The sequence below is a fragment of the Pyrus communis genome, chromosome 16 (genome assembly GCF_041283825.1).
Source record: "Pyrus communis isolate YQ-2024b chromosome 16, ASM4128382v1, whole genome shotgun sequence".
NCBI classification, from domain to species: domain Eukaryota; kingdom Viridiplantae; phylum Streptophyta; class Magnoliopsida; order Rosales; family Rosaceae; genus Pyrus; species Pyrus communis.
Window position 1 is genome coordinate 9,678,662 of NC_142580.1, and position 16,528 is coordinate 9,695,189.

The 16,528-nt window shown below is 38.7% G+C and overlaps 1 protein-coding gene across 1 annotated transcript; it reads left to right on the plus strand.

Moving 5' to 3' along the window:
- Nucleotides 1-1,122: 1,122 nt before the first annotated feature.
- On the plus strand, nucleotides 1,123-2,759 carry LOC137730527 (uncharacterized). Its single transcript, XM_068469519.2, has 3 exons — nucleotides 1,123-1,398; nucleotides 1,489-1,733; nucleotides 2,279-2,759. The coding sequence occupies exons 1-3, from the start codon at nucleotides 1,240-1,242 to the stop codon at nucleotides 2,658-2,660; spliced, it is 786 nt and encodes a 261-aa protein (XP_068325620.2). The 5' UTR covers nucleotides 1,123-1,239; the 3' UTR covers nucleotides 2,661-2,759.
- The last annotated feature ends 13,769 nt before the right edge of the window (nucleotides 2,760-16,528 follow it).

The window sequence follows — 16,528 nt, forward strand, 5'->3', positions numbered from 1 at the left end:
TTTCAATGCTTGTGAGGGATAATTTTTTTTTTATTTTTTTAGGAATATTTAAAAAATAAAAGACTTCCAATGCTTATGAAAAATAAATTAATTAATAATAGGATTAAGGTAGTCAGTGTGTAATTAGTGGTGATCGATAATCCAAAAGGGCGTTTCTGGAAGAATATATACTTGATCGACCACCTTGGCATCAATTAATTAGTTAACGTAAGGGGCTTTTCCTGGTCTAAAGAAACGAAACAATAGTATTTGACTAGCAAGAGTATATAATGATCATTCGGGAAAAAGAAAAAGAACCAACTCGTTTTCGTGTTTTCCCTAATATAAATGAAATTTACTGAACGTGTCACATATACGTTTAGAATTAATTTGGTAGATGCTAGAGGTATTATCAATTCTTTTAGTTACTATAAATATTGCGTGATTGATGAAGTCTTAGGTATTACAGATGAATGAATAATTTAGGGTTTGTTTGGAAATGATTACGTATAAAACATTTGTACTCATAAACGTTTTACAAATTCAAATGGTATTAAGATTTAAAAAATCATTTTGAAGTATATTTTGGAGGAGCATTTGTAGTATGTTTGGTCCATTTAATTCGTAAGAAGTACTTATGCTTATAAGAGTACTTAGTAAAAGTGATTTTACTAGAAAAACGTGATTTGTTACTAAAACTTTAAGTGCAAGCGATTTTAATTAGTCTAAAACAATTCAGTTCTTTCAAAAACAAGACCCGTATTTGGCTTTCTAGTAGTGGAGATATTTTTTGGTGTGACCGTCACACAAGTTGGTACAACACGTATTCTTATATAAATGGTGGGTTATGTGTGTTAAAAGGTTAATATTCTAAAAATTAAAATTTTTCACCACTTGCATTGGTATACCATCCGTATTCCCATCACAACTAAAAATTTCTCTTAGCAGTGGTCCTTCTAAAAGCACTAGTACATAATGCTTGTAATAAAGCGCTTTTGGCTTTCTAATCCATTTCATGAACGTATATCAAAATGCAATTCCACATCAGTTCAAATATGAACAAAAATGGGCAAGATACCTTTCTCATTAAGTCTTTCAAGAACCCAAGAATCTTGAGCTTTTAAAGCAACCTTTGATCCAAGCAATTCTATAAACAATTCCATTTCTCTCTAGCTCTCTCTCTCTAGAACATTCCAAAACTTAAACTCCTTATATCTCTTGCTGAGCCTGTAACCTGCATGAATAATTCTAGACTCCACAATGCCAAAGATAATGGCAGTTACACATGCAGACCTTTCACCAAGTCGTCCAACCACCGGCTTAGGTAGCAAAACCGGCGCTGTCATCATGGTCTTAACCATTCTCTGCGGCCTCTTCTGCTTCATCTTATGTCTAATTGCTGAAGCTACCCGTTCCAAGGTACGCCAAAAAATGGTTTCAGACATAACAATACTATCGTCAATTATGAAATAACCTAAGCAAATTTTGGTGGTTGATGATGATTTGTAGGTAACATGGTTGAGCAGTGATGAAGAGGAAAATGAATGTGTATACAGCGGCAGCGGGAAAACGCCGCTGCTATGTGCAGCCAGTGCATTTCTGGGGCTGGCTGTTATCATTGTGGTGGAACATGGATACATGTTGTTTGCAATTAGTAACTCACCTCCGTCAGCCTTGGCTTTTTGGGAGCCTCATTATTCTGGTCCTGCAAAGAGCTTGAAATGGCAAGCTGCCTTTTTCTTTGTTTCAACTTGGTATGCCACTCATTGTTAGTCCTTCATATTTCAATTTTACCTCACTTCCACTTGGCTCTTCCCTAATTGTAGGAATTGCATCAATATTGCCATTAACCACTAGATCCAATATAGCATGGGGCCTAATAGACAACTTAAATAGACCACTTCAATAACTTCTCGGATACGTACTTTAGTTTATATATACTATTATCGACTTAACCAAAAGTTCCAGTACATGGTTGGACATGTCAAACAAATTAACATACACTTTCTGAACAGTAACTTCTCCCGTTATGTTTATCAGTATCACCATCAACTTAACCCCATGGTCTTCAACCTGTCATACAACTTAACATACGGCTTTATGAGTAGCGACTTCTCCGATATGGAGGACAATTCTATCTGATCCACAATTCATAACAATAATACAAATTTATGCGAACCATCTAATCATAAACACAAGTTACGCACATGTAATTAACTTCATTAACATTTTGCATTAGGTACTTCTCTCAAACTCAGTAATTATAACTACATATGTGGCTTGTTGTTGTGTTAATTAGGGTTTGTTTTGCTGTTGGCGAGATCTTGTTATTGATTGGACTAAGCGTGGAGTCAGGGCACTTGAGAAAATGGTCAAGGCCAAGACCCAGTTGCCTTGTCCTCAGAGAAGGTGTGTTATCTGCTGCTGGGGTGTTTGCCTTGACAACAGTTTTCCTTGCTGCTGGGTTATACTTGACTGCATCGAGAGCACAAAGAATCTCCCAACGCCAAGAAACTTTGGGGAGAGAAATGATTGAAGCCTCCATACTCTATGCCTCTCCGCCAAGGTCACCTCCTCTCACAACCATTCCTAGGGAGAACCCTTTGTTTAGAGAAAATCACATTGAGCAACCACCATTGATTGTGAATCCGACGGCTCCTAGCAAACAATTAAATTTGTAATCTAGATAATTTGGTGTTGGTGAAACCAATGTAAATTGTACACAAATGCGAACATTGTAAGTCATGATATAGTTTTGCACATGACTAATTGGTCAGAAACACTTCGTTTTTAGTTAGTTAAAATTTCATGAATGACAGTTGTTGATAATAAAAAATTGTCGTAACATACTATAGTCTTGTACCAACAACATAACTTGAGCTTGAATAAAATCTGGCTAATGACATTTACCCCTACACTTGAGATCCTAGTTTGATTTTCCCGCACCACTATCACTTGTATAAGAAAAAGTGCTCTTACAGTCGAACTTACAAAGATAGAAATTCAAACTCAAATACAATAAGTTTACTGGTGTAGCTAAATAGCATAACACTAGCCAGTGTTGTTGTCAATAAACTGGAACCCAATTAACATTCGATCATGTAATTGTAGACATGTAAATTTTAGTAAAATGAATGCTCACCAACACATTAAAATTTCGATGTGTTGAGGCTTACGTGACATGCGTCATGTGTCTCACAAATCGTACACATGGCACGTGACTCATCAAAATTGGACAAGTCATCAAGAGTGACATGCATTGACATCTGACTTAAATTAATTAAGACATTATATTTGTTAGTTCTTTAATTAATTTTAATTTAAATCAAACAAATTAAATTGATATAAAATGTCAAATCAAGGATGGCCAATTTGAGGATGAAATGTGATTGGTTTATTTGATTTAAATAAAGATTATTGGATTAAATCAAATATTATTTAATGAAGTCAAATAACGAACCAAGCTTCAAATCAAGTTTTGGTTTTTTTGTCAATCATTTAAGTGCAAAATCAAGACCAAGTCAAGCCTCAACCAAGATTTGGAGAACTTATAAATACAAATTTTCAAGACAAAGAAAGTCCTGGAGAAATTCATCTACACACCCAGACACTAAAACTCTCAAGCCCCAAACACTCTCAACACTCGGAAGACTCAAAAAGCTATATGCGTTCTTCGTCACCCTTGTGAAGAACCACTAAGCACCCATACACATATTGGTTCCTCCATCGCCACAAGTCAAATTCTTGTGGCATCTACTAATTCGAGAACAATTCACTGCGACCCTCGGATCAACAACCATACACATACACTCTATAGCCCCAGAGATCGAATTAGAGGATTCAATTTTTGTAATTGGAGATTGTAACCCTAAACCCTATGCATTAATACAAAATTTATTTTATACACGTGTTTTTATTTGATTTGTAACAGGAATTCACGTTTACAGTAATATCATACATCAGTATCAGATGCAGTTTGATTGTGGTCAGATTAAAATCTGGTTGTTGGATAAATTTGATGACTCTGCCATTTCCTATTTGATGTACAATTCGCAAATGTAGTGAATAAAAATATGCATGTATAAATATCTTTCTTAAAACTTTAACATTTATAATTCAAAGTATTAATCATTTTATAGCTGCCAACCTTTGAGAAAAATTTGTGTGAGGTTTAATTTGGCACTGGATCGTATTAAGTGGCACTACACCCCACTCATAATTTGCCATGTGTTAAACATTAAGTATGATTTCTTATTTTTAGTTTTATATGAAAATAAAATATAAGACTTAAAGCATTATTTCTTAGGTTAATTTTGTAATGGTAGATACCGAAGTTCTATCTGAGACCCCTGAATCTGTTTATGCTTGTGATATAATGATTGACAAGATAATTTGAAACAAACTGATGTTACATTCGTGATTGCAATTTTATGCTAATTGAATTTGACCTTGTTTTATTAGTAGATTTCAATTTTCAACATGTCGGATGCTCAGAGAGAGCATGCGTACGCTGTTGAACAATTTGTTCCGGGATTTGCATATCTAAGGGTCCGACTTTGCATTTCCGTGAGTGAGGAGCAGTTTTGGATGGTGTACTTCTTGTTGTTACTTCCAAGACCATATGAACATGATTTTCTGCTTTTATCAACCCCCCAAGGCAAGAAGTTTGTCTTTCTCGTGTTCCGTCACGCTTCTTGTCTATATTTCTTTGAGCTGATTTTGTGAAAATACAAATTACAAAGAAAACAGAGAAACGAGGAGGAAGAAGAAGGTGCACAAGTTAAAAGTACATTTTTATCTTTGCATTTAGCGGATATTGAACAAACAAACAAAATCATGGTTTGACTAAATTTACTAATGAATTATATCATAAGAGTTTAAATTCTATTTTATTTAGAAAGTTGTTAAACTCACCCCACAACCTTATTTTCCTACCCCATATTATGTTCTCACCCCTCATAAAAGTTACAAAATTATACACTCTTTTGAACCCACCAATATTCCCAAAATGTCATTGCATCAATTTAACTATTTTCCAAAAAATTAAAATTACAAATGAAAATAAGAAAACTATCCCACCCGACTCCCAAACCACCCAACACAATTTGACGGCAGCACCCTTTTCCCATGCATTGTACACTCGCTCTTGGAGAGATTTTTCAGTGTGATCGGTATAAGGGATAATACACCATGTGTTATTATACAAATTATGGAATATGTGTGCTAAAAAGTTAATAACTTAAAAAATAAAAATTCTCACCACTCCTATTAAAACACGTGGTGTATCACTTGTGTTCCCATCACAACTAAAAATATCTCTCTCCCTTGATCACCTTCTGCTTGCTAATGACCTCGACGTATCCCTCTGTCCTGTGTGGACGTTCCACGTAGGTTAGTAAAAAATATATTTTTCTTAAACGAATGGACAGGTGCTTCTCTTCTCTTTTTATTTTTACTAGCATATGGGCACACATAAAGTGTGTGAGAAAATTTCTATTTGTTTTTGAAATAGAAGGAGAGATGAAGGGAGTGATAGCGAACGTGGGAGTAGGAAGTTTTATTTTTTTATTTTTTTATATATAGTTAGAGATATGTTAGGATTACATGTAGGTAAGACTTTGAAAAAAACCAGCAAAATTTGGTTGTGTGAAATTACATTTCTGCCCCATATTTCTTATTCATGTTCTGTTTTAATTAGAGGGTTAAACATGTAATTTCATAAGATTTTGGTTGACAATGAGTGTTTTATAGATTAGTAAAGATTCTAATTTTCAGCTGACTTCTTCCAATTGGAAGAAAGTCATGCATTTTCTTCGCTTTCTTCCTTTTTTTTTTATTAACTATAAAAATAGATTAGGATAATTTTTATTAGTGCTTTATAAGTCATTTTACACAAAGTCAAATGTGTCATTTGTTGCAATCATATTTAGAATAGGAATGTGATTATGTAAATTCTAGTAGATATGGGAATGTATCTTATATTCTTATTAGAAGTAGATTACCTGTTAAATGTTGTAATCCTAAAGGAAAATGGTTTTACCTATTCTACTACTATAAATAAAGGCACAACGGGGTGAATCAAACACACATCACAATTAAATCACTCTCTCTTTTCTCTAACCATAGCCGGCCCCCCTCCCTCTCTCTAAACCCTAGATTGTTCAATCAAATAGGCCTACAATACGTTATCAGCACGCTCTTGCCAGAAACTGAGGAATTTGACAAACCGTAAGAGGAGGCTATTTTCCACAAAGTTCAAAAGCTTATTCGTTTTCTGCTAATCAGGTACACTTAAAATAAAAGAAGATATTTGAAACGTCCACGAAGCATGAAAACATTTTCCATGATGCATGAACCCCTCTATGTTTATATTTTCCTTCCAATATATATATATATATATATATATATATATATATATATATATATATATATATATATATATATATATATATATATATTGATTGTGTGACATCCCGTCCCGAAAATATCGGAAACGTGCTTAGAAAATGACCTTTTTACCCCTAGTTGGTCTTCGTATTATTGTTTTTGGTTACTTTGTGTGGTGTTGGCAAGCTTTGGGCCACACACACACACCTGCACATACACTGTCTCTCTTCACCCTCTCTCTGTCTCTGTCCCGTGTCTCTCTCTCTCTCCCTTTCTTCTTCTTCTTCTTCCAAAAACGTACGGACCAACACACATACCCCTCAAACGGTGGTAGATCGAGGAAACCAAGGACATATTTGAGCTCGTGAGGTCGAGGGGAACACAACCATAGCATTTTCAGGTGAGAAACACATCGTTTTCACGTCGATTCGACGATGTCCGTTTTGAGTACTGTTCATGCAAAATTTATACATTGAGTTTTTGAACTTTTGAAGCTTGTAGATGTGTTGGTGAAGTCCCAAGGAGTGTCGGAGTAGCTCGTTGGACGAATTTGGACGTCGGGAAGGCCTGGTTCGAAGTTGGCCGGTTTTTGAGTTTTGAGACAGGTATGATCGCGCGGCTTTTAGCTTTTAAAAGTTGTATAGCGTGATTCTACTAGTTTAGGGCGTTCTTTTGGTCCAAGAATCATAGAAATTGGTTAAGAAACGAAGGAGAATAGTGAGTTTAAAGTTTTCCCCAGTTTCTAGCGACCGGAGTCCGGCGAGGGTAGGCCGGAGAAGAAAGGGGAATATTCCGTTAGGTTTAACGGAATATTCCTAACGGCAGTGACGGCATCCGGTTGGATTTGACGGAATATTCCGTCAGTTTAACGGAATATTCCTGACGGCGTCTGTTGACACCGTCAGTGTGCCTGGCACGTGGCCTCGCGTGAGGAGCGCGTAGGTCCATGCCTGTGCTGGCGCGTGGGGGCGCGTGCGGGGTCCAAAAATTTTTCTAAAAATATGGTTGTGATCCTGAGGTTGTGTAGAGCACGTGGGTATATTCATTTGTCCATTTTGAGCAATGTATGAGAAGTTATTACGAGAAACGGGTTATGTGCTTTAAAGTTAACGTTTTTATAGTTGTTTCGCATCTAGGTGACACGTACCCAGAGGACGAGCGGGCACACACGAGACAGGGGGGCTACGACCCTTCTACATACCAGTGAGTGGGCTTTTGTTTTCCGTATATACCTATATACATCTATATTCCCAGAAATTGAATTAAAAAGGGTTATTTGCCTTATGCCATGCATGTTATTGTTATCGTTTATGCATCATTGCACGCATTAGTAGTGGCATACATATATATGCATATTGGGTGCTGTGGACGCACAGGTAAGTGCCAGGTAAGTGGTAAGCATATTTACTTTCAGCAGTAGTTTGAGAGACTTAGAGAGCTCATAACCTGCACCCCCGGTGTTAGTGCTCCCGCCCAGAGTAGGGCACAGTCCTTCACGTGATGTTCACCTCCCGCACCACACGCTCAGCTTGGATCCAAGCTAGGTGCATAGGCCTGTCGTACAGACCACATTAGGTGGTTCCGACTCGTAGGTGACCCGCGATTATTCGCACAGCCTTCACGTGATCGTAGCACTAGAGCGTATATATGTATTACACCCAGGCCTGTCGTACAGACCACCTAGAGTGGTTTCGACTCGTGGGCAGGTTCAGTTGTTGAGTTTGAGATTGAGCTCTACATGCAGCCGTACAGGTCACGTTAGGTGACTCCGGCTGCCAGATGTTATGTTATTGATATGATTTATACCTGAGCACATACATTTCATTACGAGGTTTTGACATGGCATATCTTGAGCATGATTGGCATACCCTTGAGCATGTTGGGCATATCTATACATACGTACATATGTTTATTTCCTGGGAAGTATACAGGTTTTACGGTGAGGGGTTAGAATGTATTTTATGAAATGGTTTTCAAAGAGCTTTGTTTTTGCCCACTCACGCTTTTGTTTTGCGCCCCTCCAGGTTCTAGTTGCTTAGCCGTTGCGGTGGTTTCCCTTGAGAGTTTTCCGGCGTTCTGACAGACACTCCACATTGTAGGGTCGCCTTCGGGCGTACTACTGTTGTCGTTTTATTTGGACTGCTATAGACCTGCTCTGAATTTGTATCGCACTAACTAGCACTTGTTCTAGTACTTGTATGCTAGTTTTTAATTATTCGTACCTTTATATTACTACTTACTAGCTTCCGCACGTGCACATAGCTACGTCACCTTTGAGTGACGGCCAGCACGCTCCGATCTCGGTCGGGGTGTGTCAGATTGTATATGTTCATATATTTGTCAATATATGTATTTGTTTCATGCATTGCACAATTAAATTGTTATGTGGAATATGTGAGTCAATGTATAAAATTAAATTAGAAGCAAATATGGGTTTCCTAAACCCTAGGTTCAAAACATTGGGTATTTTTTTGGTATTACCGTGTGATGGCATCACCCTGATGCTCTTGGACTAACTGCGCAGCCCCTGTTGGGCTTGCTGCTCCACAACCACGGGCCTACTGCCATAGTTTCTTGGTCCATAGCCCGCAAGCCTAGCTTGCTTGGCCCCTATGTCACAGCTTGCAACAAACCGAAGCTAGCCTATGCTGCTGGGCTTCCCACGTCAAACTCAAAGGCCAGTAACCTTGTTGGGCCTTGCCTCGTGCCATCTCCCTCGGCCCCAACTGAATCCCAGTTGCGGCTAGGGTTTTTCTCCCACCCACCATGGCATGCAACCCACTCCCGAGGCCCTTTTAGGCCTTGCCTTTTACTCAAGGCACCCAACCCGAGCCCAATTATTTATTGGGGCTATATTTTCACCCATTAATATTATTTAGCTTCTACAATCAACCCCGCATGGCCTGATTTATTGAATTAATTAAAAGTGACATGTAGTCCATTAATCTAATAATGAATCCAAAATTATTGACCTGAATATCACTTTTGGACATTAACGATTCAATAATTTATTTTTATACTTTCAACCGTCACATACTTTCGTAGTAACGAATCTCTCACACTTGAGTTCCCGAAGAACCTTAAAGCCACTATATTCAAATTAGTATATTGCATTCTGTGTTTCTTGCAAGAACCTCTCATTGTCAACTAATTGTTCATAAAACCAAATTGAACCTGTAGTTTCAAATTTAGCGCCTTTGAAACCTGAAGTTTTCATTCAAAACATATCATATGAAACCTGTAGTTTTCATGCATAAATTAAACCAATACATGTTTATAGAACCTGCATATTCTACGATATATGTCTATGGCTTACCATATGACTACTCACGTTTTTCCCTCTGTTTTAGGGACATATCGAACTTGAACAAACTTGATTTCTCCGCTCTAGAACTTGAACAACCTTCCATGCCACCAATATTGTCATGCAGCAACAATATAGGGCGTATAAATTCACCAAATTTTTGGATTTCATCTCTGTTTTACTTCTCGCTGAAAAGAAGAACCAGTTTTTGATGAAGAATCATCAAACTCGACCTACTAGCTCAAACGCCGCGCCTGAAGCGCATGCGATTAATTCTAGCAGCCATAAACGACGAAAGCATCATAGTAGTCGTGGCAATGGGTAACAAGCCCCACCATGGGCCCAAGGTCAACAGAGTGCCACACCTAAGGGAAGAAATGTGACCCAGCAGTGTTCACTACTAGCCCCTAAGGTCCCAAACTTCAAGAACAAGGGCAAAGCTCCCGTTCAACCTGCTTTTATTGAACTGGACATGTGCTATCACCGTGGATCAAGTGATCATTGGTCATGCATATGGCGAGCTTCCCTTAAAGCTATTGCCAAGTATCATTCCCATCATGAGTCTAACTTTGCACATGTGGATCATCTGGATTTTGAATCGATATTATTTTCTTGAATTGCGTAATTGAATGAATGGACTTATATTTATGCATATGACCAATTCAATCAATTTATTTCTAGATATGTCTAGTGGAGAAGTTAGTTGTTTGGCAGATAGTGCAACCACGCACACCATCTTGCGTGAATGACACTATTTTACTAACTTAATACCCAAGAACGCCTATTTGACAACTCTCTCATGCTCATCCAACTTAATTGAAGGATACGGAAAGGCACGTATTATGTTGTCTAATGGTACAATCTTGACCATTAAGGAGGCACTCTATTCTCCACGTTCCGGAAGAACGTTGCTGAGTTTTAGAGATATTCGAGAAAATCAATAACGTATTGAAACCACTGAAGATAATGGTTCTGAATTTCTTTGTATCACTTCATACGAATATGGCCAGAAGTGTATTCATGAAAAGTTGGAATGTCTGCCGAATGGGTTATACATCACAACCATTCGCGGTATAAAAGCCCACAATGTGGCCGGCCCTATGCTTGAGTTTCAGGACACTTTGTTGCTTTGGCATAACCGTTTGGGACATCCTGGATGTGACATGATGCGCCGTATCCTCAAATCTTCACACGAGGATAAGTTACAACCCTATGTAGGACTCCAGCCATGCAAAGTATGTTCTTTAGGGAAGTTGAATACTCAACCTTCATGTACAAAGATTATTCATGACCCTCTTAAGTTTCTTCAGAGGATTCAAGGGGACATTTGTGGACATATCCAACCAACCTGCAGACCATTTAGATACTTTATGGTGTTGGTTGATGCATCGACACGATGGTCACATGTTTGCTTGTTGTCCACACGCAACACCGCGTTTGCTAAACTCCTAGCTCAAATAATTAAGATAAAGGCTCACCCCCCTGATTATCCGATTAAGTCGATTCGACTGAATAACGCTGAAGAGTTTATGTCACAGATTTTTAACGATTATTGCATGTCAGTAGGGATTGATGTGAAACATCCTGTACCCCATGTTCACACCCAAAACGGCCTGGCAGAAGCTTTCATAAAGCCCATTCAATTGATAACTCGGATTTTGGTTATAAGAACCAAATTGCCAATATCTGCCTGGGGTTATGCAATATTGTACACAGCTATGTTGGTCCGCCTGAGGTCTACCACTACCCAACCACATTCACCGTTACAGTTGGTCACTAGATACGAGCCTGACGTCTGGCATTTATGGGTGTTTGGGTACGCCATTTATATGCCAATAACATTGTCGCTACATACCAAAATGGGTCATCAAAGAAAATGGAAATCTATGTCGATTATGATTCACCATCACTTAGAACCCTTGACAGGAAATCTCTTTACTGCACGTTTTGCGGATTGTCATTTTGATGAGATAGTCTTCCCGTCGTCAAGGGGAGATAAGCATGTTAACGTGCCTATAGAACACCGCAAATTGTCGTGGTATGCTCTCATTATGTCTCATTTAGATCCCCGCACTGCCCAGTCTAAAACTGAGGTACGATGAATTATAAATCTTCAGAGCATTGCTCAAAACATGTCGGATGCTTTTAATGATCTAGCTAAGGTGACAATATCACATATACCCGCTGCAAAAGCACCTGCAAGGATAGATATACCACGCGTACATCCACAACCCACCTGGGAAGGCCGGACCGTCCCCAAAGGTGGGGAGGCCGCACCTACCACGCAGCAAGGTACATTGGCTGCTAGCCAATCATCTGCTCCGACCCTGAAGCGTGGCAGACCCCTTGGTTCAAAGGATTCACAACCCCGGAAGAGGAAAATTGCACCAACTAGTGACCATAGTTTGAATCCGACCATCGCTCACTCATCTATTCCAACGCATGAGATTATTCTAGATTACGGTGATGCTTTAGACGAAATATGTCGGCCTCCCAAGAATCACAAGATTTCAATCCATTAAACAATATTGGATGAGGTTTGGAATATAAATGAGATGATCGTCGATGATTTATTTGCGTACTCAGTAGCTACTGACATCATGCTTAACGATGACATTGAACCACGTTCCGTCGATGCCGACGTAGAACCAATTGGTCAAACTAGAAACAAGCAATCTAGGTCGAACTAGATTTGCTCGCGAAACGTAATGTGTTTGGATCTATAGTTCGTACACCATTACGCATGAAGCCCGTTGGTTACAAGTGGGTTTTCGTGAGGAAGTGTAATGAGAATAATGAAATAGTGCAATATAAAGCACACCTCGTAGCGCAAGGCTTCTCTCAGCGCCCTGAGATTGATTACGAAGAGACGTATGCCTCCATAATGGACGTTATAACGTTCCACTTCCTAATCAGTTTAGTAGTTTCCAAAAAACTGAATATGCAGCTTATGGACGTGGTAATCGCGTATCTTTATGGGGATCTAGATATGGAAATTTACATGAAAGTTCCAGAAGGACTTCCATTGACTGGTTCAAATAGTTCTAGACCACGAAACAATATCTCAATTAGGTTAAGGAGGCCACTCTACAGATTGAAACAATCTGGACGGATGTGGTATAACCATCTGAGTGAATATTTGACAAGTCAGGGTTATGTGTACAACGAATTATGCCCATGCGTGTTCATAAAGAAGTCACATTCTAGATTTGCAATCGTTGTAGTTTATGTCGATAACATGAACCTCATTGGGACTCTCGCAAAGCTTGAGGAAATTGTTGCACACTTGAAATCGGAATTTAAGATGAGGATCTTAGGAAAACTCGATATTATCTCAGCCTGAAGATCGAGCACTCTTTGGATGGAATCCTAGTACATTAATCGAACTACACCCAAAAGGTGTTACGTCATTTTAATGAGAATAAAGCAAAACCTTCAAATACACCCATGGTCGTTCAGACTTTAAATGCTAAACGGATCCCTTCCGTCCAAAGAAGGATGAGGAAGAGATTTTGGAACCTGAAGTTCCTTACCTAAGTGCAATTGGGGCTTTATTACACTTGGCTCAGTGCATTAGACCTGACATCTCATTCGTTGTGAATCTTTTGGCAATATACAGCAATGCGCCTACATGAAAGCACTGGAATGATGTTAAAGATATTTTCCGCTACCTCAAGGGTACTATGGATTTAGGCTTGTTCTATACCCACGAATCTCCAAGTGTTGCCGCCCCCTATGGTCCTTGGATTGATTCTCGCCTTGTTGGTTACGCAGATGCTGGATATCTGTTTGACCTACATAGGGCACGTTCTCAAACAAGTTATGTCTTTACCGTTGGAGACACCGCTATATCTTGGATGTCTACCAAGCAAACGCTAGTTGCAACGTTATCAAACCATGTTAAGATTCTCACCCTGCATGAAGCATCACATGAGTGTTTTTGGCTAAGAGAAGTTATGGGACATATTCGAAGCACTAGTGGTCTTACATTAATCGTTGACCTTCCTATGACGATATTTGAAGACAATACAACATGTATCGAGCAGTTGAAAAAGGGATACATTAAGGGAGACAACACCAAGCACATAGCGCCGAAGTTTTTTTACTCACACCAGCAGCAGCAGCATCAGAACATTGAAGTCAAGTAAATCTGTTCCCAGGACAACCTGGTCAATCTCTTCACCAAGTCATTGCCCAAGTTTACATTTCAGAAGCTCGTCCAAGGAATCGGTATGCATAAATTATCTGAGTTGAATCGCTTGTAATTCTCTTATTTAGAAGTTATGTCTAACTTAGGGGAAGTATCTAGAAGCATACTCACATGATCTTAATGTCCTCTTTTTCCTACGATTAGGAGCATTTTTCCTACTGGGTTTTTACTACCTAACGAGGTTTTAATGAGGCACCCATCTTGGGATGATCATACTCCATTGAGTTCACTACCTTCGTCCAATTTGACGTTTGTTGTAGACATTATGCATACTTCTCACTTTTCTCCTTAGTCTATGGGTTTTCCCCATGCCTTGGGTTTTACCATAGCGAGGTTTTGTGAGTTTTACTACAAATGCATACTTCAAATAAATTTGAGACTCACGATCATCTGTTATGTCGATGACGTCATCAACTATTCTACCTTATTTGCTGAAGATCTGATGCGATGGTTCGTTGAGTATTTACACACTCAAGGGGGAGCGTTACAGTCATATTTAGAATAGGAATGTGATTGTGTAAATCCTAGTAGATATGAAAATGTATCTTATATTCCTATTAGGAGTAGATTACCCATTAAATGTTGTAATCCTAAAGGGAAAGGTTTTTACCTATCCTACTACTATAAATAAAGGCACAATGGGGTGGATCAAACACATCTCACAATTAAATCACTCTCTCTTCTCTCTGACCATAGTTGGCCCCTTCTCTCTCTAAACCCTAGATTGTTCAATTAAATAGGCCTACAACATCATTAAATTTTTATTAAAAAGTGAGTGGGAAAATAAGCTATATTTCGATTACATTATTAGCAGGATCGTTTACCCAATAAGCCATTGAATGATTTTGGTGTGATAACCCGTCCCTAATTTTTATGATTTTATTAATTTTAAAAGAGAGAATTGACGAAATGCCCCTAAAGACGAGGGTATTAACTTTCGTTGACCAGTGTATAGTGAGACGTACGAAATATTATTTTAGCGTATCCTTATAGTATTTGACAATACGAACACATAGGTACAAGCAAAATTGAATTTGGAGTTACAATGGAGACTTTACGGACTTACGAAATTGAAGGGCATTTTAGTAATTTCGCTATTGTAGGTAATTGGCTCTCTATTATTTTAACATTTTCTATTGAGCTTTCTGTCTGGTGGGACCTGCCCATATGGGACTCCCCACTCATTCCTCCTATCTCGTGCCTTCCAAATCTCTCAAATCTCTCTCAATTTTTTCAATTTTTTTTTTCTTTTCTTCTCTCCCACATTTTACTTTATCTCTCTCACCTTCATCTTAAAACTCTCTTTGCGTGCATAGTGCACCGATCCACCACCACCAGCCACCTGCAACGATGGCCACTCTGACAAGTGTAAAAAATCCAGATCACCACCTCACCCTACTCCATACATTCTTAAACTCTCTCATTCAAACTCTCCGCAGTCTCTCTGCAGGCACCGAGATGGTGCAACTGCAGCATCACCATCATTCGCCGGCTCTGGCGAGTCAAACCATCAAACCACCACCACACCTTGTTATTTCCTATCTTTGTTAAGCTTAGACCGTGGACATCAAACCCAAACGTGGAGCTTGCATTACACAGTGGCATTGTCACTGTTCATCATCTTCTTCGATGAGTTCTTGTTGATTCCAACCAAGGTTGGCCTCGAGAACACTTTATTTCCTTTCCTTTTTGATATTTGTGGAAGATCTTAGGGTTTTTCACTTGTTTTGGTAGGGTTTGGAGACTGTAGAGATGAAGGGAGACTTTCCCCAGTTTTCTGGAAAAGCAAAACCGTGGCCATCCGGCCACTTTCAAGAATTTTTTCCAACCGTCCCAGACCACATACATAGGTAGAACACTGAAAATGGTTGGGTTTTGAGTTAGAAATTAGCTTTGAAAATCGAGGGGAAAACCTGCAAAAACTATTGTGAAGAATGCGTGTGTGCGGCACATGGCTTCCTGTACAGCCACCATGTGGCAGCGTGTAGAGGAACCCGAGGTCCCTTATTAGGTTTCTCGACGTGCTAAATCTGAATATGGCGTCCGTTTTTTGAAATTCAACAATTTTAAAATAGTTCATTTATTAGTTGCACTTTGTATGAAAACGCGTAATTACGTTACTACGTTATATTTGTGCCTACCATATCTTCTTCGGGTAATTGGTGGTAGGAAAATTCTTTCACGCACATCATCAGTGACTGTCCAATCAGTCTGATCACCAACTGACCATATAGCTTCTGCATATGCAATGACCAGATAGTTTGTAGTATAATAATGGGAACATATAGGATAACAAGAAATTTGTCGGTGCCTACATGCAGCACAAGCACGTAAGCAAGGTAGTTGGTCAAGATCAAATTGCCGGCAAGTGAAACTTTTTTCCTCTAAATTCACAACTTTAACACGAGATCCATCGTATACATGAAACAAGTAAGCTGCGATAGACGATACCTGCATATTCACATACATACATACATATATTACTCAAACAAAAGAACCACTGATCAACAATAATTCATTGGCAATCATCGTATCCTGATGATCAACAACTATTTTGTTCTAACAAAAAATAAAAGCTATAAAAGTTGTAAACATGTTTGCCATATTTTGTTTGCATTGGGTCCACAATTATATTACTATAATGATTA

What these genes read in the sequence shown, in the direction of transcription:
- LOC137730527 (XM_068469519.2), top strand. Translation starts at nt 1,240, where the DNA reads ATGCCAAAGATAATGGCAGTTACACATGCAGACCTTTCACCAAGTCGT. An exon ending in CTGAAGCTACCCGTTCCAAG is followed by an intron (nt 1,399 to 1,488) that starts GTACGCCAAAAA and finishes GATGATTTGTAG; the next exon opens with GTAACATGGTTGAGCAGTGA. An exon ending in TTTTTCTTTGTTTCAACTTG is followed by an intron (nt 1,734 to 2,278) that starts GTATGCCACTCA and finishes TGTGTTAATTAG; the next exon opens with GGTTTGTTTTGCTGTTGGCG.